The 20,371-nt window shown below is 44.0% G+C and overlaps 1 protein-coding gene across 2 annotated transcripts in view; it reads left to right on the plus strand.

Moving 5' to 3' along the window:
- Nucleotides 1-20,371, plus strand: part of GDPD4 (glycerophosphodiester phosphodiesterase domain containing 4) — a 44,538-nt gene that overhangs the window by 18,580 nt on the left and 5,587 nt on the right. Inside the window, exons 2-12 of one of the 2 annotated variants that reach the window (XM_026097926.2) lie at nucleotides 1,251-1,459; nucleotides 2,106-2,209; nucleotides 4,484-4,577; nucleotides 11,301-11,360; nucleotides 12,760-12,858; nucleotides 15,587-15,680; nucleotides 16,311-16,456; nucleotides 16,828-16,910; nucleotides 17,714-17,864; nucleotides 18,339-18,563; nucleotides 19,492-19,649. In XM_026097926.2, the coding sequence (XP_025953711.2) occupies nucleotides 1,277-1,459; nucleotides 2,106-2,209; nucleotides 4,484-4,577; nucleotides 11,301-11,360; nucleotides 12,760-12,858; nucleotides 15,587-15,680; nucleotides 16,311-16,456; nucleotides 16,828-16,910; nucleotides 17,714-17,864; nucleotides 18,339-18,563; nucleotides 19,492-19,649 (1,397 nt within the window). In that variant the 5' untranslated portion in view covers nucleotides 1,251-1,276. Of the gene's footprint in view, nucleotides 1-1,239; nucleotides 1,460-2,105; nucleotides 2,210-4,483; nucleotides 4,578-11,300; nucleotides 11,361-12,759; nucleotides 12,859-15,586; nucleotides 15,681-16,310; nucleotides 16,457-16,827; nucleotides 16,911-17,713; nucleotides 17,865-18,338; nucleotides 18,564-19,491; nucleotides 19,650-20,371 lie in introns of both variants that reach the window. The other variant, XM_026097927.2, reaches the window with a different exon arrangement.

The raw sequence follows: 20,371 nt of genomic DNA on the forward strand, positions 1-20,371 counted from the left end.
AAGCCACCCTCATTTACACCCCAGCTGCAGCCAGAGTGGGACATTTGGGAAGCATAGTGGGGATGAGGAAAATTCTTTGCATCAATTATATCTTGCCTTTCTGCTTAATTTTCACCTTCTGCAAACTGATCATTGTTTTTTTCTTCTTTTTTTTTTTTTTTGAAGTGTCAATTTGCAAGTGGTTTATCTAATAATTTCTGCAAAGACACCCAGGGCTGTGAGTTATTTGCAAGCAATTTGCATGTGTGTTTCATCCGGGTATATAGTGCAGCAAATTTGTTTTGAATGACTATTGCTATCTCACATAAATTAAGGAAATTGGACTCCTAAGTTGGGACTTCACAGTAGACATTCCTTGATTTGTACATGGCTGATATGGACTTAGGGACACTACGGTACTTTCTGAAGCAATAGAAAAGTGTCTGTGGCTATCTTTGTACTCTAAAGAGGTGCTGGATAATTGTGCTCCTTTGTATGCCAACACAAGATTTTTTTCCTAATTCTTCCCTTGTGGGCTTGATAATGCCCTGTTGGGTGAATTGCTTTTTGCTGGCACAAGCCCCTGTGCTGTTTGCTTTGCTGTTAACCGCATCAATTGCAATTTACCAGCAAGTTCTTTGTTTAAAATCCCAATTACGAACAGATCTCCCATGTGTGCATCTTTATAGCTACTCTTTCTATCCTTGAAAAACTGTGCCAGTAAAGCTATTTCAGTCAGGAAGTAGTTTTTTTTGAGCAATCAATCTTGGTGGTGCTGCAGTTATGCTGGGATAACAGTGCTGTGTGCTGGTATAGTTTTATTCCCTTTTCTACATTAGCTAGTTAAACGGGTAGCAGTTTGCAGACAGGTCACAGTGATACTGAATTAATTCCCATGCCTAAGTCTCGGCTCAGGTTCATCTGATATATCTTTGAGAGTCTGCATGGAGTGCTTAAGTTAATGATTTCATTTCCCAGAGCTCCCTGTATAGTCAGAGAGAGAGAAAGGCTCCTTCAGAGGTGATTCGGAGCACCTCAGTTATAACCGGGAGCACCCACTGCTCACCACCAGCTGCTAAGGGGGCTTGCAATGTGCTTTTCCTTCAGGTCTCTCAGCATTAGGTGGGTAAAATTAGGTGAGTATCCTCAGCATCTTTCTTGCTGCTCTCAGCATCCTTTTGGGAAAACTTTCTCTCTTTCTGATTGGAAAAGCTTACCCAAAAGGAAAGGAGAGTTACAGTCTCCCCATAAAACTTGCAGTCTTTTTTCAGGAGGAAAATGAGATAAACCCACTCAGATGGATGCCGGTGCCACCAGCCTAAAGAGGATCAAGTTTGGGAAGCTGAAGGTGGTACGTCGGCACTTGCTGCAGAGATATGAACATCAGCCCTTCATCTCCTGCCTGGCTGGCTTCTACAGCTGCCGATGGAAGCGGTACCAGCGCAGAAGGACCGAGCCTGGGAAATGCTGCTGCAAGACGGTAAATTAACACAAAATCAGCAAGGATGTTAAATTCTATACTGGGACAAGTCAGACAAGTCAAGCTGACAAGTGGTTGATGTTGTGGGCAGCCCTGCCTAATTTTGTTTGAACTCTGCTGAGATCTGTTAGTTCGTTAGATTTTGGCTCTAAGTGCGTGATGTACGGCTGTCACAATGTTTCCATGGCAGGCTCAGTTTGTGACCTCTCCTAGGTAGTATCACCATACAGGTAAAATAAATGTGTGGTAGCAGGAAAGTGCCTTGCACCAAACAAGAAGCTCTACCAAGTCACTGAAATGTCTGAATGTCACAGAATCAAATTAAGGAAGGAAAATTTAGGCTAAGTGTATTGCAGATAAAGAGGTCTGCTGCCTAGTGCAATTCCCTCTCACGTGAGGTGGTTAAAACTCTCTTCATTTGTGAAGTCGCAATATCTGCTTTCCCTGAAAATAAATACTGCTGGGTACGCATTTGAGAACATTGCAGCGGATTGGGTGGGAAGTCCTCTCCACCTCTGCTTCAGAGAGTCCGGCACTAAGCCAAGTATTTTGTGAACAGCCTAAAACTAACTGGTGTCTGCTGTTTGCTCTGATTGATTTTTGGCAAATAAAGCTCTAATCACTTGGCTTTTCTCTCCCTTTCTAGCGGGAATGCATGTTTTTCCCGTTGCTTGTTGGAGCATTCTGCTTTTCTCTGGTCTTTCTGTACATGTGGGGCGAAGCGAAAAATGACTACAATAACTTTGACTGGTAAGTACCACGTTTGTCTTCTCTCCTGCTCCTTGTGTTTTAATGAGATTCCCCAAGCAGGTCTCTGGGATCAGCTGGCTTAGGGATCGCTGTGGGAAGAGGGGAGCAGCAGTGACACGCTAAGTGATGTGCTGCAGCAGGGCAGTTCAGTCATGAGCCGAAGATATGGCTCCTTAAATTGTTGGTTAGAGGATGCAAATTGAATGTCCAGTGATTTCAGAGGTGCTGAGGGTCTGCCCTTTGCTTGGCAACAGTTTAGAGGTGTAAATGTGAATTTGTGAGAAAAATTGTAAAGGATGCAGAAGAAGGCTGTGAAAACTAAAATGTGCTGCCAGTTTCCCAATGACCCAGCCAAAAAGCCTCTCATGCCCCCTCCTGAACCAAATGCTGCTGACTCACCTTTCCTATATTTGACCAACTCTTTCATTTCTGCTAATCCACCTCTTCTTCTCCGATGGTCTGCAGCTTCCTTGTAGCATCACTTCCTTGTTTTCAGGAGGATTTTGTTGGGAAGGCCCAGGTTTCCAGTGTAAATGTTTATTTCTTGTCATACAAAAGCACTTCAGAGCCCCCAGGCAAGCCTGGGGACGCCATTCTGATTGTCCTGTACACATGCGTAGAGCACACCCAGTCTCATCGTCTGCCTACACAGTGCGAAAATCAGTCGACACCTCTCCGCAGCACCAGCCAGAGTCACTCAAGTCTCGAAGCAGCATCACCACCCTAGACCCATGCTAAGCCCTGGCTGATTAACACTGATTCCGCAAAGGTTTAATTAGCTTGGATGCCATGCTGGCTGCAATGGGTCTGCTGATAACGGGCATCTACACTGTCGCTTAGCCACTGTGGCTTGCCTGACAAGGCAAAAGCGATATAGTATCTGCTTGGCAGATGGGGAACCAAGGGGCAGGATGCTGAAACAACTTGTCTGTGGTAAGAGCAGGGAATGTTTTCTGCCAGGGACAGAGCAGAGATGTTCTGGATGCGGGTCTATTGCCATAAGATAAGAGGCTGCCCTCCTCTTGAAGCCAAGGCTTTAAGCTCCTGTTGAACAGTCACTCTGAGGGCCAGAGACTTCTCAGCCTGTAAGAAGGGCAGTAGAAGAAGGAAAATTAGGAAGATGGAATGAAAGGGACTAAATAGCTCTTTCCTTCTCTGAGTTTTTTTTCTGCTCCGTCTGAAGAAATGTAGTGGTTGGCGTTGGAGGCATTGCAATAGCTATTTCAGTGCAAAGAGATTTGCATGTTCCCAGTCTAGGAACTGCGAAATAACCAGCAAGGATTTATACAGATCCTTTCCTCCTGCAATATAGACAATAACAGTTATGCAAATCAACCCCTAAAATTAGTTGCCATCTAAAGAGCTCAAGAGCTCAACTATTACTGAGAGGAAAAATACAATAAGGTTATTCATTCTTAGTGAGCCTTTGGGCCCGTAACAGTGCAGCATCCCTCTCTCAACTTGCGCTATGCCTCTGCAATGCCTCCAGCTTTCTGGCGTTAACACTTGATGCTCCTTAAAAATCTGCCTTGAATCCTGTTCTTGTGTGGTGCCCTACACAACAACTTGCCAGTGTTCAGGCGGGCAGCAGGCAGACAACGGAGGCTGTCAGCCTGAGTTGCACCATCTTACCGTTTCCTCATGCTGCCTTGTCTGCAATTTGGTCCTGTGTTTTACTGCCCTGGCACAGTGGAGTCTTAGTCTGGTGCTTAATGCTTTCATCTTGGATTTGGGAAACTGAGTCTCTTGACCACTGTTCTACGTGCCAAAGTAGTCTCTTCCTCCCTCTCTATTTTATTACTTTGAAAGGTTCAAGATTTCAAGGAACAGGGCTGTTGTTTTCCTCCAGCTCATGTGCTAAAGTAACACAAGCATTATTAAAGCTACTAGCAGTGCTATTAGCCAGCACTGCCGTTGATATGGGTGGGAACAGGGAACTCCATGTTCCAGAAAGCACATCAACTCATCCACAGCAATCTGTGGAGGCTGGCTGCAAAGGCAAGGATGAGCTGACGTGATGCTTGTGCCTCATACGAAAACGCAATGATATTCAGAGCAATGTGATTTAGGTTCCAACAGTCTGTGCCCATCAGAACTAGTGATATTTTGTTGGATCAGTCCAGAATTGGATCATGAAGTGCTCAAAAAAAAAAAACGAAACAAAAACAAAAACTCTCCTAGCCCTTCCAAGGAATTATGTTTCAAAGGTATACTTTTGGGGTTTCTTTTATCAAAATTAATTACTTAGATTTTATAAAATTCATTGCTTTTTAGGTATAACTATGGAAACCTAGGCTTCTGGTTTCTCTGGTCTGTTGTTCTTCTGATTGTGGCTGCAATCCTGTTCATGTACATCACGCTCTTATTGGTAAGTAACACTCCTTGCAAGCTATTCCTTATGGTCTGACAGGGACTTATGGGCCTAAGAAGTGAATATAGGGATGATTTAACATGTTAGACCAAAGTTCAATCTAGTCCAGTCTCCTGTCACTGACAGTGGATGTCTGGGAAAGGCTGAGAACACAACAAGCTTTTATGATACTTTCTCCCAGTGTACACCGGGGGTTTCTGAGCTGGGTGTAGATTCTGTGATTTCTCCCAGTGATTTCTCTTCAATAATTTGTCTGGTCTCTCCTTGAACCTGAGTGAAGCCGTGCCAGCAGTAGCCAGATTTAGATATGGTGGAAGCTGAAGTTTCTTGTTTTAACAGCAGGGAAATATGGAGCTCTGAGTCATATAACAGCAATGATGTGTCATCAAAGCTGAGTTATTCCTCTAATCCTGAATAATAATGCTCATTAGAAGAAGGGAAACATTATCACTGAAGCAGCCTGGATTCTCTCTACTTTACTGCAGAGTATCTCTCCGGTTAGAGGCTGCAAACATGCTCACAAAACAGTCTCCTGAAGTTTATGCCCAAAGAGGCTATGTTTGTGAAATGTTTACTTTTCCAGATCACATGAAATTTTCTGTGAATTTCTGATCTGCTGTGTGCTTTGATTACGGGAAACATAAAAAAAAGCATATGTTTGCTAAAATTTCTACTCCTTTCTTCCATTTCCTTTTCCTCATAGGCTCTAACCCCCAAATAAACACAGATGCAGAAGTTTCCACCCTCTGCATACAGAGCTGTAGACTAAGAAATCACTTTAATTCCAGAGACTAGAGTCTGCATTCAGGCTCATACATGCTCCAGTTTTCACTTTGAAATGCCAGCGACTGAGGCTGAGGTTATGGCTTTGACTCACCTCTGTGACCAAGACAACCAGCTTTTATCATAATTTCCTGCTGTTCTTATCCATTCCCTGCTGTGTCATCTTATAGTCGCTCTGTAAATTGCTCATGGCAGGGAGCCTCTTTTTGCTTTGTCCAAGCGGTGCCTAACACAATAGGGTTCTGGGGTCTTTTGTCCCTGCTGAAGTACAAATAAGCAGTAATTTTGTTCTAATGCTAGAAATAAAAACCAAAGTGATAAATAGGACGGCTGCTTGGCCACGCTCTCAGCGCCAACAGCACCATAGATACTGTGGACTAACTTAGCTCTGAGTAGGACAAATAACAATATTTGATTACAAGAATTTTGCTGAGTGCTGGTGGCTCTATGTGGTCTTGCTCTTGCTGGTGGCTCTTGCGGTCTGTTACTTACTCAGCAACGTCTACCTGGCTTTCCCAGCTGTCATGGAGCAGCAGTTCAGTGGTTACAATGCTACTTCGGGCAACCCTGATTTGTCTTAGCTTTGCCAAGGGTGCCTGTGTGATGTGGATGCCTCTGAGACTGTACCTTGGCAACGTGCGAGTCTGGAGCCAGCCTCAGGATCACACTGACCCATCACAGTGTGGACAGAAATGGGATTTACATGATTTCCTGGGCATGAAGACTCCTGGATCTGGTGTGTCAGCCCCAGGTTTGTTCATGCTCTCTCTGGATCCAAAGAAAAGCCTGGTCCATCAGCAGGTGTCCCAGAAAGTCCAGTGGCCTTTCTTAGAGGAGTTACACATCCTTAGCAGCAAGGGATTGGGTGACAGATTAGGACTCAGTTCAAATCTTCCTAACCAGCACTGATGTGATAGCTGGAAGCTACAGGCAGGTAAGGGCAAACTAAAGCCAGAAAGAAAATACGAAGGGAAGCTGGTATCCTACATGTTTCAGTTCAGTCTTAGTTCCTGTCTTCATAGCATTGGCATGTCCTTCCCATCCAAGTACCTTGGTTCTCTCAAAGTGAATACGCTTTGCCTTCCTCAGAAGGATGAAGCTGAAAGACTATGAGGAAGTCAGATACTATTGAACAAGGCTAGTGACAGGAACACTTCAGAGGTGCCTCTGCTCTGGGAACAGCCCCTGCAGGGAGGGACCATTTGCTCCTTGCTCTAATGCAGCTGTTTAGTGGCTGAACCAAAGCCACTGGGTATTTCTGAGGGCATTTGCCCCTCTTGCTTGCACCATCATGTCATCGTGCCTAATTTGGCAAGATTGCTGCATGTACCTATTTTGAGAAGCAGCGGGTGTTGCAAGGTACAAAGTCCCATGCTGTCAGGGCTGTTACCTAAATCCTGTGATTAGAGTAAGAAAGAACGAGGAGTGAGGAAAGTAATCAACAGCAACACTACCATTCATACCCCTGCTATCTCAAAGAGTTTTTCATGTGCTTTTTCATGGAAGTTAAAGAAGTGCATGACTATAGCAAGTCTGGCACCTGCCACCTTACACTGCATCAGTCTAGCACTATTCCAGCAAAAAACATTAATCTCCGCAGGTCCAGCTCTAGCTTGGACCCATACTTCCCTGAGCTCTTCACTCTCCTTCCCAAGTGGTGCTCAGAGGGTGTAATGCAGCAGAAATACTGGCTGAGTTGATTTGCTGGCACATCTTAGGATGTGACATTTCTATTAGGTGATGGATTATTGGTATCAGCTAGATTAGAAGTATGAAGGGCTTGGCCATGGTCTGTCCCCCACCAGATCTTTGGCACACATTGAACATTCTTTGTGAAGCCTGGTCAGCAGTGACCGCATTGGCTCAGTGTTGAAGTTTGTTTAGCCTTGTTTTCTAAGACACTGGATGTGCTGGAGATCATATGAACGAACGGGACATGTATCTGTATGCAGGTTCCCAGGATGAGAGCATCCTTCCTTGCTGGGGTGGAGGGGGCCTTGCAAGGAGAACACACGTGCAGGCATAGTCATCTAATGGGAGTGCACCTATACGTGTAGGGTCATGCGATGGGAACATGCCTGCCTGCAGGTTCTCGTGGTGCCAACTCTGCCACATGGGAGTCACGTGAAGGAGGCGTGTCTGCATGCAGGTCCACGTCCTGCCTATCTGCTGGTCTGCAGGGACATGTGATGGGGGAGAAGGGAGAACAATGCCTGCTGTAACTGGGAAGTGCTTGTCTCAGCAGGGCTCTTTGCAGTGAAGAATGCTGCCAGGAGACGTTCCTTCATCTCTGAGTGCAGAGCTTTCCTGTCACAGTGTCTTCTCAGCTTGGACCCCACATGGCAGGCAAGCATGTCTGCATTATAAATGCTTAAAGAGGCCTCATACGTCAGAGGCATCCAGTGTTCCTGTGCAGAATAGCTCCACATATATAACTGCATCTGTACCACGGGGTTCAAATTAGAGAGCTCTTATTGATAGGGAATAATATTTTAGTGTGTCAAGACTACTGAGAGAGAGCAGGCGCAACTCTGGGCCTTTCAGTGTAGCCTGTGATGAATTCCCTTCCAAACCACTGGTAGCCTCACAAGCTAATAAAGGCAGCTCAGCCCTTCCATGTCTGGATAAACTTCTCAGTGTGGACACTGGCCAGCAGCTGCATTGCTCCTATACATTTCAGACAGTGGATGGCTGAAGGACTTGCCCCCATGATGAATTATAACATATGTTCAAGTTGAACAGTGCAGTCGCGAGAAGGACTGGAGATCTTTACCCAGGTGTGGTTTCCACAGCGGTTCTGAATACAGTCTCCAAGCTGCATATTTGCTGTCTGTCGAGAGAGAGGCTAAGTTTCTTTGTGATGTTTTGCATCAGTAGCCTGTCACATCAGAAAACTGAGCACACTGATGCCCTTGTTGGAGTAGAGAGATTTTTTTTAGCAACCAGTGGCTGGCCTGGTTTTGTCTGTGAGTGCCTTACCCTCTTCCTTAATGATGACATCCAACCAGAGCCCTGCAGGCCTCCTTCCATGTCGTTATTGTGAACCAGTGAAGCAAAAAGTCTTCTGCCCACCGACCACCACTGGCTGAACAAAACACTGCACAACAAAGCACTTGCTGTCTGCGCAAAGATGCTCTCCATCTGCATGCATCAGTGTAATTTTTTTCAGGCAATCAGTTACAATTAATTCAATTGTCATTGCTCCCCAAGACAATTTTCCCATCCCCATTACAGCTAAAAGGTTAAACTGAGGGGTATAATTGCAGGACAGTTCAGACTCAGTGGAGAAGAAAAACATTTCCTTATTCAGTATTTCAAACACCAGCAGATATTTTCCTCTCTGCAGTTCAACCATGTTTTTTCCAAGGGTTTTGGGCACCTGATTTGTGACTGTATAAATAAGGTTCAGATGAGTTGTGGCCTTTGCTAAGAGAGGACTCAGAACAGTACATTGGCACTGAAGGCCAAAGAGGGATCTCAAACCACCATGCCTCAGAGGCTGGGACACCAAAGAAGCTCTGAGTACCTGCATTTTTGCCAGAGAATGAATGTAGATACCTAATTCTGCTATTGTGAGTCTCTAAGTGAGCAGATGTTTTAGGTGAGTTGAGTGGCAAACTGCTTACTTCTATATCCATGTGGCAGCAAGCTCAGAGCCTGCCTAAATCTTACCAGCAGTACTGAATTCAACGAATGGCCATTTCCATGCTGAAAGAGAGTGGGGAAGGAGTCCATTATCCATCCTTTTGCAGCATAAACTTGTGGCCAGTGCGCCCACTCAGAAACAGGGAGACAGAGGTGCAATCCCTTCTGCAGGGAATCCTCTCTGTCATCATTAGGATGTGTCCCTTAATTACTACTTAGCAGGTAGGTAGTGGAGGGAGAGACTTCCACACATCTTACTGCGACTGAAGAAGAGAAGAGTACAAGTGTTGGAGGCTGTAAGATTTTGGGGGACAGCAGGCTGGCAAGAGGGACCCTGGCTCTAGCCTCAGCAGGAATATGCTGACCTATTGTATCGGTCACCAAAGTCCATGTGTCTCTGTGCTTGTGTTAGACAATCCCTGGGTATGTGTGGAGGACCCAGACCTGCTGGTGCTGGTTGTCCCTTTCGCTGAAGAGCGTTCTAGGTGCAAGCATGTGAGACATTGCTAAAGCCAGCAGCTCTCAATGGAAGAGCATGTTAGAGAGGTCTGGAGGCAGTTTTTGAGAAGTGGGGTGAAGCTATTTGACTACGGCTTGAGATGTTCTAAGTTTCAGGGGTGCATGGAAAGCAAATAAAACTCAGGCTGACTGTGCCAGAGCCCATACAGGATAGGCCTTGTGCACATCACACCAGCTCACTGGTCCATCAAGATGTGTTCTCCTACAGTGACCAGCTGTGCAACTGGAAGAGTTTCTCCTTCATCCTCTGAGGATAAAACCTAATGCTCATTCTTCTTGTACACAGATAATGAGCTGTTATTATCAGCCATAGAAATGAGCTTTCCCTCAGACAGCATTCCCAGATGTGCTACATGCTTCACATAGAAGTTACCCTGCAAGTCAGAGAGGGGGGGAAAGTCCGGCTGAACATGGCCTGTGAAATAACTCTTTGGGTGTATCTTAGGGAAGGACCAGGTGCTTTAACATTGCTTGCAGAAAAGAGGAGATTTTGAAGGTTCGTTTGTTCGTTCATTCGTTCATTCTTTCTTTCTTAACAGCTTATTTTAATGAGGCTGGATTAAGATCTTCAGCAGTAATTCGATTCTCTGTGAACTGCTCCCATGGTTAGTCATTATATACTGAGTGTAGGATTCAATTAAAGGAGGCTAACATGTCAAAAAGTACTCTAAAAGCTGATCTGTATTCTCTGCTGAGCTTATCTCTCTTCAAATCAGCACCATCCTGGAAAGAGAGTGTGTTTGTAGCTGCATCAGAAACAGCTTATGTTCCTTTGTAGCTGGATTTTGGGAGAGCAGAGCCCCTTCCCATTATATTATTGCTCTAAATCTGTATATCCTGCTTTCATATAAACCCACTGTGTGACAGTCTGGAGAGACCTAGATCGTAAATTGTCCTTGTCAGTGCAGCACTGATATCTGCTAAGAGATGCTTTTCTCTACACCTGTGCTTGTGAAAGTCATCACCAGCTTCATTGATTGCTTAGATCTGTGACAGCCTGGAGTCCCCAACAGAGCCCTGGACTAGTTTTCCTTGTACTTTACCTGTGGGAGTGTGACTGGTGTTCGAGGCCTCTTTGTCCCCTGCTATGGGATGAGGGTTTGCAGTCTGCCTCACGGGATCACTCCCCGGGGACTGTAGCTTGACGTAAGGAGAAAGGAACAGGCCTGCCATAGGGCCACAGCTGAAGACTAAAAACAAACCCAACAAAAGTAGGATTTTGAATCTCCAAGGCAGTTTTCTGTGTTCCGAAATGTGCCTGTCTCTTGCATTTCTTGCAATTGCTGTGGAAGCATCATTTTCTTTGCTTTCTGCTCTATATTTCTGTGGTTCTTTGGAGACATTTTTTATCCTCTGAGCTCTCTCCCATGACTGATATGCCTCTAATCACAATGAATGAACAGAAAATAAACAAAGTTAGTGCTATATTGGTTTGCATTATGGCAGTTGGGCCTGGCCAGCCTCCCTCTTTCAGAGTTTGTCTTCTCAGAGAAAGAAGAGTCATCAGAAGTGACCAAGGTGCCCAATTATCTGTTACTCTTGGGAGGTCTGTGGTTCTGCAGAGTGATCTTGATATGTGCTTGGCCATTTCAGGAGGATATTTTCAATAACAGAACACCTACCATACACCAGTCTTACTAACAGTGATGCCATTGTGCAGAAAGACCTCGTGTAACCTGACTTTCCAATGCAAAAATAATTCTGGATGTACCCCACAAAATGCATTTCATCATTCTATACCAGGATACAAACCACATCTTATTGGTTTCCCAGGTCCTAGCGATGTGTTTGCTTGCAGAAGGTCAGCAGCTGTACTTGCACTGGAGTCACAAGGTAGGGCAAGTCAGAGCTTTGTGGTAACCCTAATCTATACTTTAAACCAATTGAGTCTGTGGTGTTTCTCTACATGAAAAAGCAGCTTAAGTTATGGGAGGGAAGGAATAGAGGGAAGGGTTTAGTCTTAGGAGACTTTAGATACCCGTGAGAATGATATTTCCACCTGAGTTAATCTCTCCAGCCTCCCTATATAGTTGGTGAAGGGAAATAGAGCCTCTGAGGATGCAGTTCATCCAGCTGGTTGTGGACATCTAAATTAAGAGGAGATGAATCACATCTGAAGTACCTTTTCTCCCTGCTGACTCTAAAAGGAGCCTGTGGTGACTCATTCAGATGAGGATATCTATATTTGACATGTCTCGTTGTGGTAACATGTAGATAATTTGTGCTAACATATAGATAACATGTTGTAAAAACAAAGTTTCCTTGAGAGGCACAGTGTAAGTCTCTGCTCTGTAGCAGGCTCCAGCAGCTGTAAACAAAGAATCTGATATCTTTGCAGAACAGAAATCTGTTTTTTCCAAGGCATCCTGGTGTCATATGCCTTTCGGATGGTGTGGAAAGTGCCACCTGGGGTTTTGAAAGTTGAGAAGCAAATCCTCAGGGAGCCATTGCTGCAAAGTAATGTCTTAGAATCACCTTCTGTAAGAAAATCTTGGAAGTTATGTGAGGTATTTAAAAAATCAGCCTCTAGCCATGCAGTTTAGGTGAGACTGTAGTGCGACTGCAAATCTTACAGTGGTAAGAGAATATCTGAATGTGCAGACACTTGATCATCTATTTCTTCATTTAAATAATGGTGACAGTCATCTTTATTACTGCAAATTAGCTCTTGGAAGAGCCAGAAAGGTGAGTTTTATGTAGAGCTATTTGTGGAAAAAATCGAGACTGCATCCTAAGGTGGAAGAGATTAGAGACCCATTATTAAGGTGTTGATCTGTAGGATCCCCCTGAAGAATGGTTAGGATATCATTTCAATTTCTACTTGAATTCGGTTCTCGGAAGATAGATGATGTATGGAGATGAGTCTGCCACCATAACCTGCATTGTTCTCAAACTAGGAAAGAAGCCAAAGACCAGACTGAGCTACCTCCTCACTTTTGCAGTTAAAAAATGAGCTCTAATCCCTGAATCATAGGAGTGTTTGCAGCTGAAGAAGCCTGTTGCATAGCAGCAACATATATGAACTTACAGCATAAGGAAGTTGTGTTGTTCACTCTTGGTGGAATTTGTCACTTCTGAATTTAGCCATCTACAAGTTAGGGATCTGATGTAAGCTGATCATCTAGGCTTCATCTATATTAACACAGAGGGAGAGGGAGAGAGGAGGAAGGGGAAAAGAGGGGGGGAGAGAGAGAGAGAGGGAGATTGATTTATTTCGCATTTGCCTCCCCAGATTGGGACTTTTCTTGTCCTGGGCTTCTCTATCACAGCTCTCTTTATATTATCTGTGCTGTGGGGAGATCAATGGAAAACTGTCCGCCTGTCATTCCAGGTAAGAAGAACTGGGACATCTATTTGAAAAAAATGATTTGTTTATAAAAGTATTTTGTGGAAATAGGTAGAAAACTTTCAATAATGTGATGTTTTTCATGTGTTTTTTACTGGCAGACTGTGCAGTTCTGCATAAACTTTTCTTATGATTTAACATTTACTATTGGGAGAATGGAAGCCAAGACCTGAGGTTTGGTTTCAAGCCACCTGTTTGATGTAACAGGTCTCATTTGGGGAAGTCATATCTTTTGTTTTTGGCAAAAATCATATCATATGTGTGCTGTTTGTCTGCAGGTGCCCAGGACAGGTAAATCAGACCCCTCGGGCTGGCAGGGTTGCTAGAACGAGGACTTGCTCCCTACTCAGTTCCTGTCAGTTCAGCAGCCTTAACATTAGCAAAATTTCAGTCTTTCTTTTCTCTGTCTGTGACACAGAGAGCTTACCTTCCTGAGGATAGGACGGCATTGACCTGGTCCTAGGCAGCAGGTGGGGAATGTCTGCGTGAGATGGGGCAAGCTGTGGGATGTAGGACATCCAAGTGTGTGATCTGCTAGCCTCCTTGACTTTAAGCAAATCTGAAGGAGGAGGGGAGAGCTGCCCAGTGCTGTTCAGTGCCTGAGCATCAGGGTCCTCATGTGTACTGGGAAGAAAGTATGCAGCCTATGACCACAGAACTGCCTTACAGATGTTATCTGAGCACATTATGTCTCCCCACCTTCACTTACCGCTTGTGAATATCGGGAGAGCAATGCACATGGACTGGAAGAGGAATCAATTGGTAGCCCAAGAGTCACTGCAGAATGTTTGGGATGTGGTGTTTGTAGGGTACAGCTAGTCACACACTCCTCCCTGCTCTACAAAGTTCAGTAACCTTGGGGCTGTGTGCTGGCAAAGACAAACAGAAGACATAAGCTTCTCCTCTCCTTTAAGGACTCCAGGGGAGGAGGTTGGGGAGAAGGAGATAAAAAGCCTTCAGGTTACCGTTGATGCTGTTTAGTGCAGGTGTTCGTGTCCTTTGAGATGCTTCACCTGGCCTCCTGCTGCTGTCCCTAAAGAGCATGAGTCTCTTGTAGATCTTGTGTCATGTCCATTAGTCCTGTGCAGCTATCTCAGATATCCTGGACATCTCGAATGGCATCTTTGTTTACATAACTGAATCCTGTTTCTGGTCGGAAGATGTTGGTATCAAGTATCTGGGATAGATGGTATCATGCACAATAATATCTCTCAACAACTGCTGTGAGCCAGCTGGCTGCTCAGGCACTGTGCAAAATGTTTGGTATCTGCCTTTTCCGGTTCCACTTTGGAAGGGAAAATAACTGGGAAATATTGGTGTATCCCGTGGGATGAGCATTGCATTTTCCAGCCTCTTGCAATGAAATTCTATCAAATGTTCTAGATTTCAAGCAACAGGTTGGACAAACTGATTTAGAAAAAAATAATAGCCAGCATCATTGTTCAATCATCTGGGTTAAAATTAAACTAAAATTTTAAAAACAAATCTGGAAATAGTTGTGCACTGACAACTTTCACTGCCTTGGAGAGCAGCCACATATTATAACAGGGACTCCTTACACACCTCCTGTCTCCACCAGCTTTCTTCAGCATTCAGCTGTTATTTTGAATATGGACTAAGCAATAGAAAAGACATCTGGATAGCTCTTTTCCCTAGCACATACTGCATAAGTCCAAGTCCTACAGCTGGATCCACAGGGCTCTGAAGAGCACTAGAAAAATAATGGATTCGTTTCTTTGTAAGATTTCCAAAGTTTTATGAAGTGTGTCATACTAACATTAGTTGAATGAAGACCCAAGCTCTCAATAATGTCAAACTATCTGTTAGGTTTCCTATTCTGGTTATGCGTTTATGAAAAGTGCAGAAGTGATTCTCAATTGATCTTGTTTAATCTTTAGGACCAAAGAAATCAAGTGCAATTACTGTATCTATCCAGCAATAGCTATTAGGTAATGTATTAAAAACATTAAGGAATCTATTGTTTTCTGTTAGTAAAATAAGAAAAGGACCTAGAAGGCCACCAACTTGAAGTTGGAAGCAAAAAGAAAAAGAAAGAGAGAAAAAATGCAATTAGCTCTAATGCAAGGGAACTAAATGTTTTGGTCTAAGACCAAGTGTTTCACTGAAATAAATGAAAATGAATGATTTTTCTGGAATGCATTGTTAATTTGTAAGGCTAGGTACTGCAGGATGTACATGAGGCTAATAAAGTCCATGATTAGACATGTGCCAGATTAACGGGATCTTTTATATTACACGAGTTAGTTCCATACTGGTGTAAAATACCAAATTTTATCACTCAGGTTTGTTGGCATCAGTTTAAAGATCTAGTTGCAGTGTAGTATTGAGATGACTGTTACCTGGATTGGATTGATTTGGATGGGATTGGACTGGATTAGATTGGATTAAATTGACGTTTTCTGGAAGATGCTCACATGACGTAGCAGTAATGGAGAAAGAGAGTTCCACTCTAAGACTGTGTGCTGAGCCTTTGTGGAAGAGAATAGCCTTGCCCACTTTGGCTGACTTAGGAGAAAGGAGAGCTGCATGCTAGAATGAGGGCTACTCCTTAGCCTGGGCTCAGGAGAAAGGTGAGCTGCTGCTATTTGCGGCAGTAGCCCTTCTCTGTGGAAAGCTGTAGCCATGCTGGGGTTTGTTTCTACCTGTCTCCTCACTTCATCCTTTGACTGAAATCCTTTTCTCTCCCTGCCAGATCACAGCTCCCTATCTCCACATAGCAGCAATAACTATCATGGTCCTCCTGTCCTGGCCCGTGGCTCTGCATGCCATCAGAACAGATAAGAAAGGTACAGTAGCTCTGCTTTCTGCTCCCAGTATGACATAAGACTCATGTCAGTGTGAGAAACCAAGTATGCAGAAGCCCTTTCACCTTACATGTGCACTCCAGCTGCAGGTGGCTTTTATCCTGTGGGAAAATAGCAGGGATAGGCTTGGGGCCATGCACTGTCCTGTGGCTTTCTAGACTCATTACTGGTTTGCATGCTCCCTTGCACAGTTTTGGCCTGTACCAAGGTGGTGATTGAAACTCCAAAATGTTGCTTGTCCTTATCCGAGTAAGAATAAATTAGCATCTCTTTGTTGAGGATTGTTCCTCCACATGGGAAATTTCAATGTACCTCCTCTAAAGAAAAAGAAATTAAGTCTCCGTCTTGCTCTAAGTTACACTGAGATGTAACTGCAGCACCAGACCTGAATTCCTAGCCTAGGCATCCCAGGTCCTTGCTCTGACCAATATATTTTCCCGGATTGCATTGTTGGAGTGAATGTGAAAGTTAGGGGAAGAAAGGATGGACAAGGGATGGGACAAAGCCCAATAACTATTTAATTGGATGGCTGTATTAAAAGTCAAGCCGCAAGGCGAACCTGTTTATTACCATATGGATTAACTCTAGCCTTCCTCCTTCAAATTCTTGCAGTTGTTCAGGTGATAATTGTTGGTCCATACCTGGCTATCCTTCTCTTTCTTTTCTTGATACCTCTGGGGATGTACTCACCTTGCATCAGAGAGGTGGGGACACTTGGACCAAAGCCAGCCCTCATTGGACACCGTGGAGCACCAATGGTAGGTTTGAAGAAGATATTTTACATCATTCCTTCATCCTGTGTATTTTTACTTTCATCACCATCTTCTTTTTTTTCCAAGAGCTGTGGAAGAAATCTGTGGAGGTGGAGGGGATGCATTTCATTTTGGAATTGCATGCCAAAGGCATTACTGCATGGGTTTGTTAGCAAAGATGCCACTGCTCTGGAGGGACAAGATAGGTAGAGTGGCTAAGGTGGAAAAAAACAGACTTTCCACAGCAGAACACAGTACACTTTAACAAGATAATAGTCCCTTAATGGAAACCAGAGGTGATAAAAAGAGATAGAAAGTATTTACAGAGTTCTTCATTGTGTATAAAAACAACCTTCTTATGGGACATTTTCTTCCAGCTGGCACCAGAAAACACTGAGATGTCATTTCAGAAGACCATTGAACATGGTGGAGATGGTCTTGAAACAGATGTCACCATTAGGTAAGAAAAAAACATTGCATCTCATGGAGTATAAGCTGTTTCTTCTAAGTCTTCCTTTTGGAGTTCTGCAATTCTGGGCAATTGGGTTTTACTAACATCTAGGACAAGATCCCTCAGTTGGTGCCTGGTGATACAGGCTGTGCGGCATGATTGTTCTGAGGAAAGTCAATAAGTTTGGCACTATTGATTTAACAATCATTATTTCTACAGTGCATTTTAAACGCTTTGCAGAGTATAAAGACGAGCCGCAACCCCAGTCTGCTTCCAGACCTCAGTGAGGGTTGGATCAGGCCTAGAAAATTCAGGAAATTGTGTATAGACCTGTGACAGCTTTGCCCTAATTATTAGACCTTTAATTGCACTTGTGAATGAGACCCATTGCCATGAACTGCTAACATACTGGGTAGGGTGAACAGTTTTTTAATTGGTATTTCAGTAGCAATGTGATAGTGTGAAGTTAGGACTTGAGTGAGGGAAATACTTATGTTTAGATGCTCTACTGGCATAGAATTAATATCCATCTTTTTTTGGGGTGGTAAGCATAAATGTCTCCATCTCCATTTTGCCCATGAATAAACTAAGGCATAGAGAGGCTCGACTTCTCCAAGGTCACTCAGTAGTATATAAGCTAGAAGTAACAGTGTCCTGAGTCTCAGCCACCTTCCCTAACCCACCCTGTGCTCTGAGGGAGCATGTAGTGCTACACTCAAAGCAATCCACAGGTTGTTCTGCTCTGGATTGAGTCTGCTTATGCCATGAATGGAGCTGTGCCCCAGGTGATCTGGTCTCTTGCTCTCCAACAGCTACGATGGGGTTCCCTTCCTCATGCATGACAGCACCTTGAGGAGGACAACCAACATTGGGGAGGTCTACCCCAATGAGACTGCTCAAAATGCAGCTTTGTTCTCCTGGGACACCCTGAAGGAGTTGAATGCTGGAACATGGTTTCTTAAGGTGAGTGCCATCAAGGACTATCAACTGGCTTTTGAAGAGATACTACCTGGCTACTGCTTATTAGAATTAATATTGAGACAAGAATTACCAGTTGAGCCAAAACTCAAAGAAGCCAATAGAAATCCTTCAGCTGAGGTCTCTTTGCTTTGTTCAGTTAGCCTTTAGGTCCAAGAGACCTATCATATTTGGTTGTTGGATGTCCTTGTGGCTCCTTATCATAGCAGTGGAAGAAGTGATGGGCTGGAGAAAGAAGGGAACAGCTACTTATGCAAGTTGCTATGTGTTACAGCCACAGACAAGACAGTGGGAGAGTGAGGCATAGTAGAGCTAGTTGTGAACTACGCAGTTTAGGTCCCAAAAGCAGTGTCAGATTGGTGCCAGACTTTTTCTTTCTCACAGATATGAGTTGTTTGCGTGCAGCTGACTCCCCCGGATGTGACTGACTGATTTCCTTTTGTATTTGTTTATTTCTAGGACAAACCATTTTCAGGCATGGGCTCACTGTCAAGGGCAGATCAAAACCAGGCAATGAATCAGTCAATTTACAAGCTAAGTAATTTCTTGCAGCTCGCAGACAGTCAGAATAAACTTGTGATATTTGATCTCTACCGCCCTCCAGAGAAACATCCTTATAGGAATTCGTGGATCAACAGAACCCTGGAAGTCATCCTCAACGAGTCAGGGATTAAACCCCATCTGGTAGGATGGTCTCACTCCTCCATGTCTCTTTTTCTTTTCTGAATTGAGACTTTGAGGTCTTACCCTGCATGACATCACCAGCACAGAATATAGCCCATTGCATTTCACTTGTTCATCGGGAAGGCTTACCTATGGACACAGTCCTTTGTAAAGAAAGTTGCTTTACAGGGCCAAGTTCAAATATCCTTCTTCTTCTTGTGTGGCTCCTCTTTGAACAGCCTCTCTTAAAAGGCATCATTTGGAATATACTCCTAGTATCAGTTCCTTAGCAGGTACAAAATGGTGTAACCCTACAGCAGTCCAGGGAAATCGGCCAGTGTATACTAGCTGGTGCCTTAGCCCCCAGATTGCATCCTTTCATCACTGTAGTATGTGGCATCCTACTCTCTGCCACCCATGCTTATTTTATGTATTACAGTGGAAGCCCTTGTCTTAAATTAGAATACTTGGAGCTGGAGGCCTCCTGTGACCTCCCTCCTTCCCCAGGCAACTCTGCTTGCGATGGGTGCTAAATTTATGTGGATGAGTGTATACACCCACTGATGTCAGGGGAATTGTACTGATCTGTGTCCACTAAGGATCTCTTCTCCCATCCTGGGAACCAGGGTCTTTAACTATTCTCTGCTGCCTTTCCCATTAACCAAAGATGCCTTTTCTCACAGAAACCCAGCATCTTTTGTGTGGCTGTGTAAAACATGTACTCATTGATTTCAAGCTGATAAGCAAAGAACAGTGAATACTTATTTCTCGATGAAAGTGACTTGCAAGTTTTAACCCTGGGTCCAAATATGTTTTGATCTTTGTTAGACATGTGACATTTGACAGACTGTACTAAGCCGTGCAAGACCTTATCCTTATCGGAGTTGTAAAGGACAGGGTGTATTAGTAACTCTATTGTGAATTCACTGGGTGCTCTTGTTGCCTGCAGATCCTATGGCTGGAGAATGATATGAGGTCCTTTGTTCAGTCCGTTGCTCCTGGGTTTCAGCAGACAATGGGCAGTAAGGCCCCCGTTGAAGACCTACTGATGGACAATATTGTCAAACTCAATCTAGCCTACACTGAAATGTCCAGTGAAGATATCCGGTACGTTGCAATTTCATCCTCAAGTACAGTCGATGGACTGTAGCTGGAGTATGCTTGCCTCATGTGTGTGGCAATGTCTCCCTCCAGTGCCCGGCTCCAGGATCTATAACATTTTGGGAAGAATTATTCCTATAGCTTTTTGGAGGTGAAGGACTCTAGTTCACTCCTACTATTGAGCCTGTGTGTGGCCAAGAGGTGGCAGATGTAATTGCAACCCTCCCCCTGTGCTCCCCCTCACCAGGGGCACATTGTGTTAATTACTCTGCCAGGATCTAAGGATCTTCTGGGTAAAAGAATCCAAATGTCCCAATTCCTTGTATTGCACTGAAGCCAAAGATGGGCAATTCATCCCCAAAACCAGCAAGTACTTAACCACAGAGAAAGAAGAACTCTCTAACCTCCTGTGGCTCCTCCACAAACATCAGTGTTAGTGTTTAATGCTTTGGTGAGAGACCATCACCCTCTTGTAGCTGGTGTTTTGGAGTTCCTGGTTCTATTGCCACTATTGCTCTGTTGCTTGTGATACACTGAAAATGTCAGCTCTCCAATTGATGGATTCACAATTATTAGAGTAATTTCCAAAATGGTTCTCTTTCATGAAAAAAATATCTTGCCTGACTAGCTTTCCTTTTGTAAATTGTTTTTTTGCTCTTTCCCATGTGCAGAAGCATTTAAATCTAATAAAAAAAGAAAGAATATGAAAATTTATGACTTTGGATGAG

Source organism: Dromaius novaehollandiae, chromosome 1 (genome assembly GCF_036370855.1).
Source record: "Dromaius novaehollandiae isolate bDroNov1 chromosome 1, bDroNov1.hap1, whole genome shotgun sequence".
Classification (NCBI taxonomy): domain Eukaryota; kingdom Metazoa; phylum Chordata; class Aves; order Casuariiformes; family Dromaiidae; genus Dromaius; species Dromaius novaehollandiae.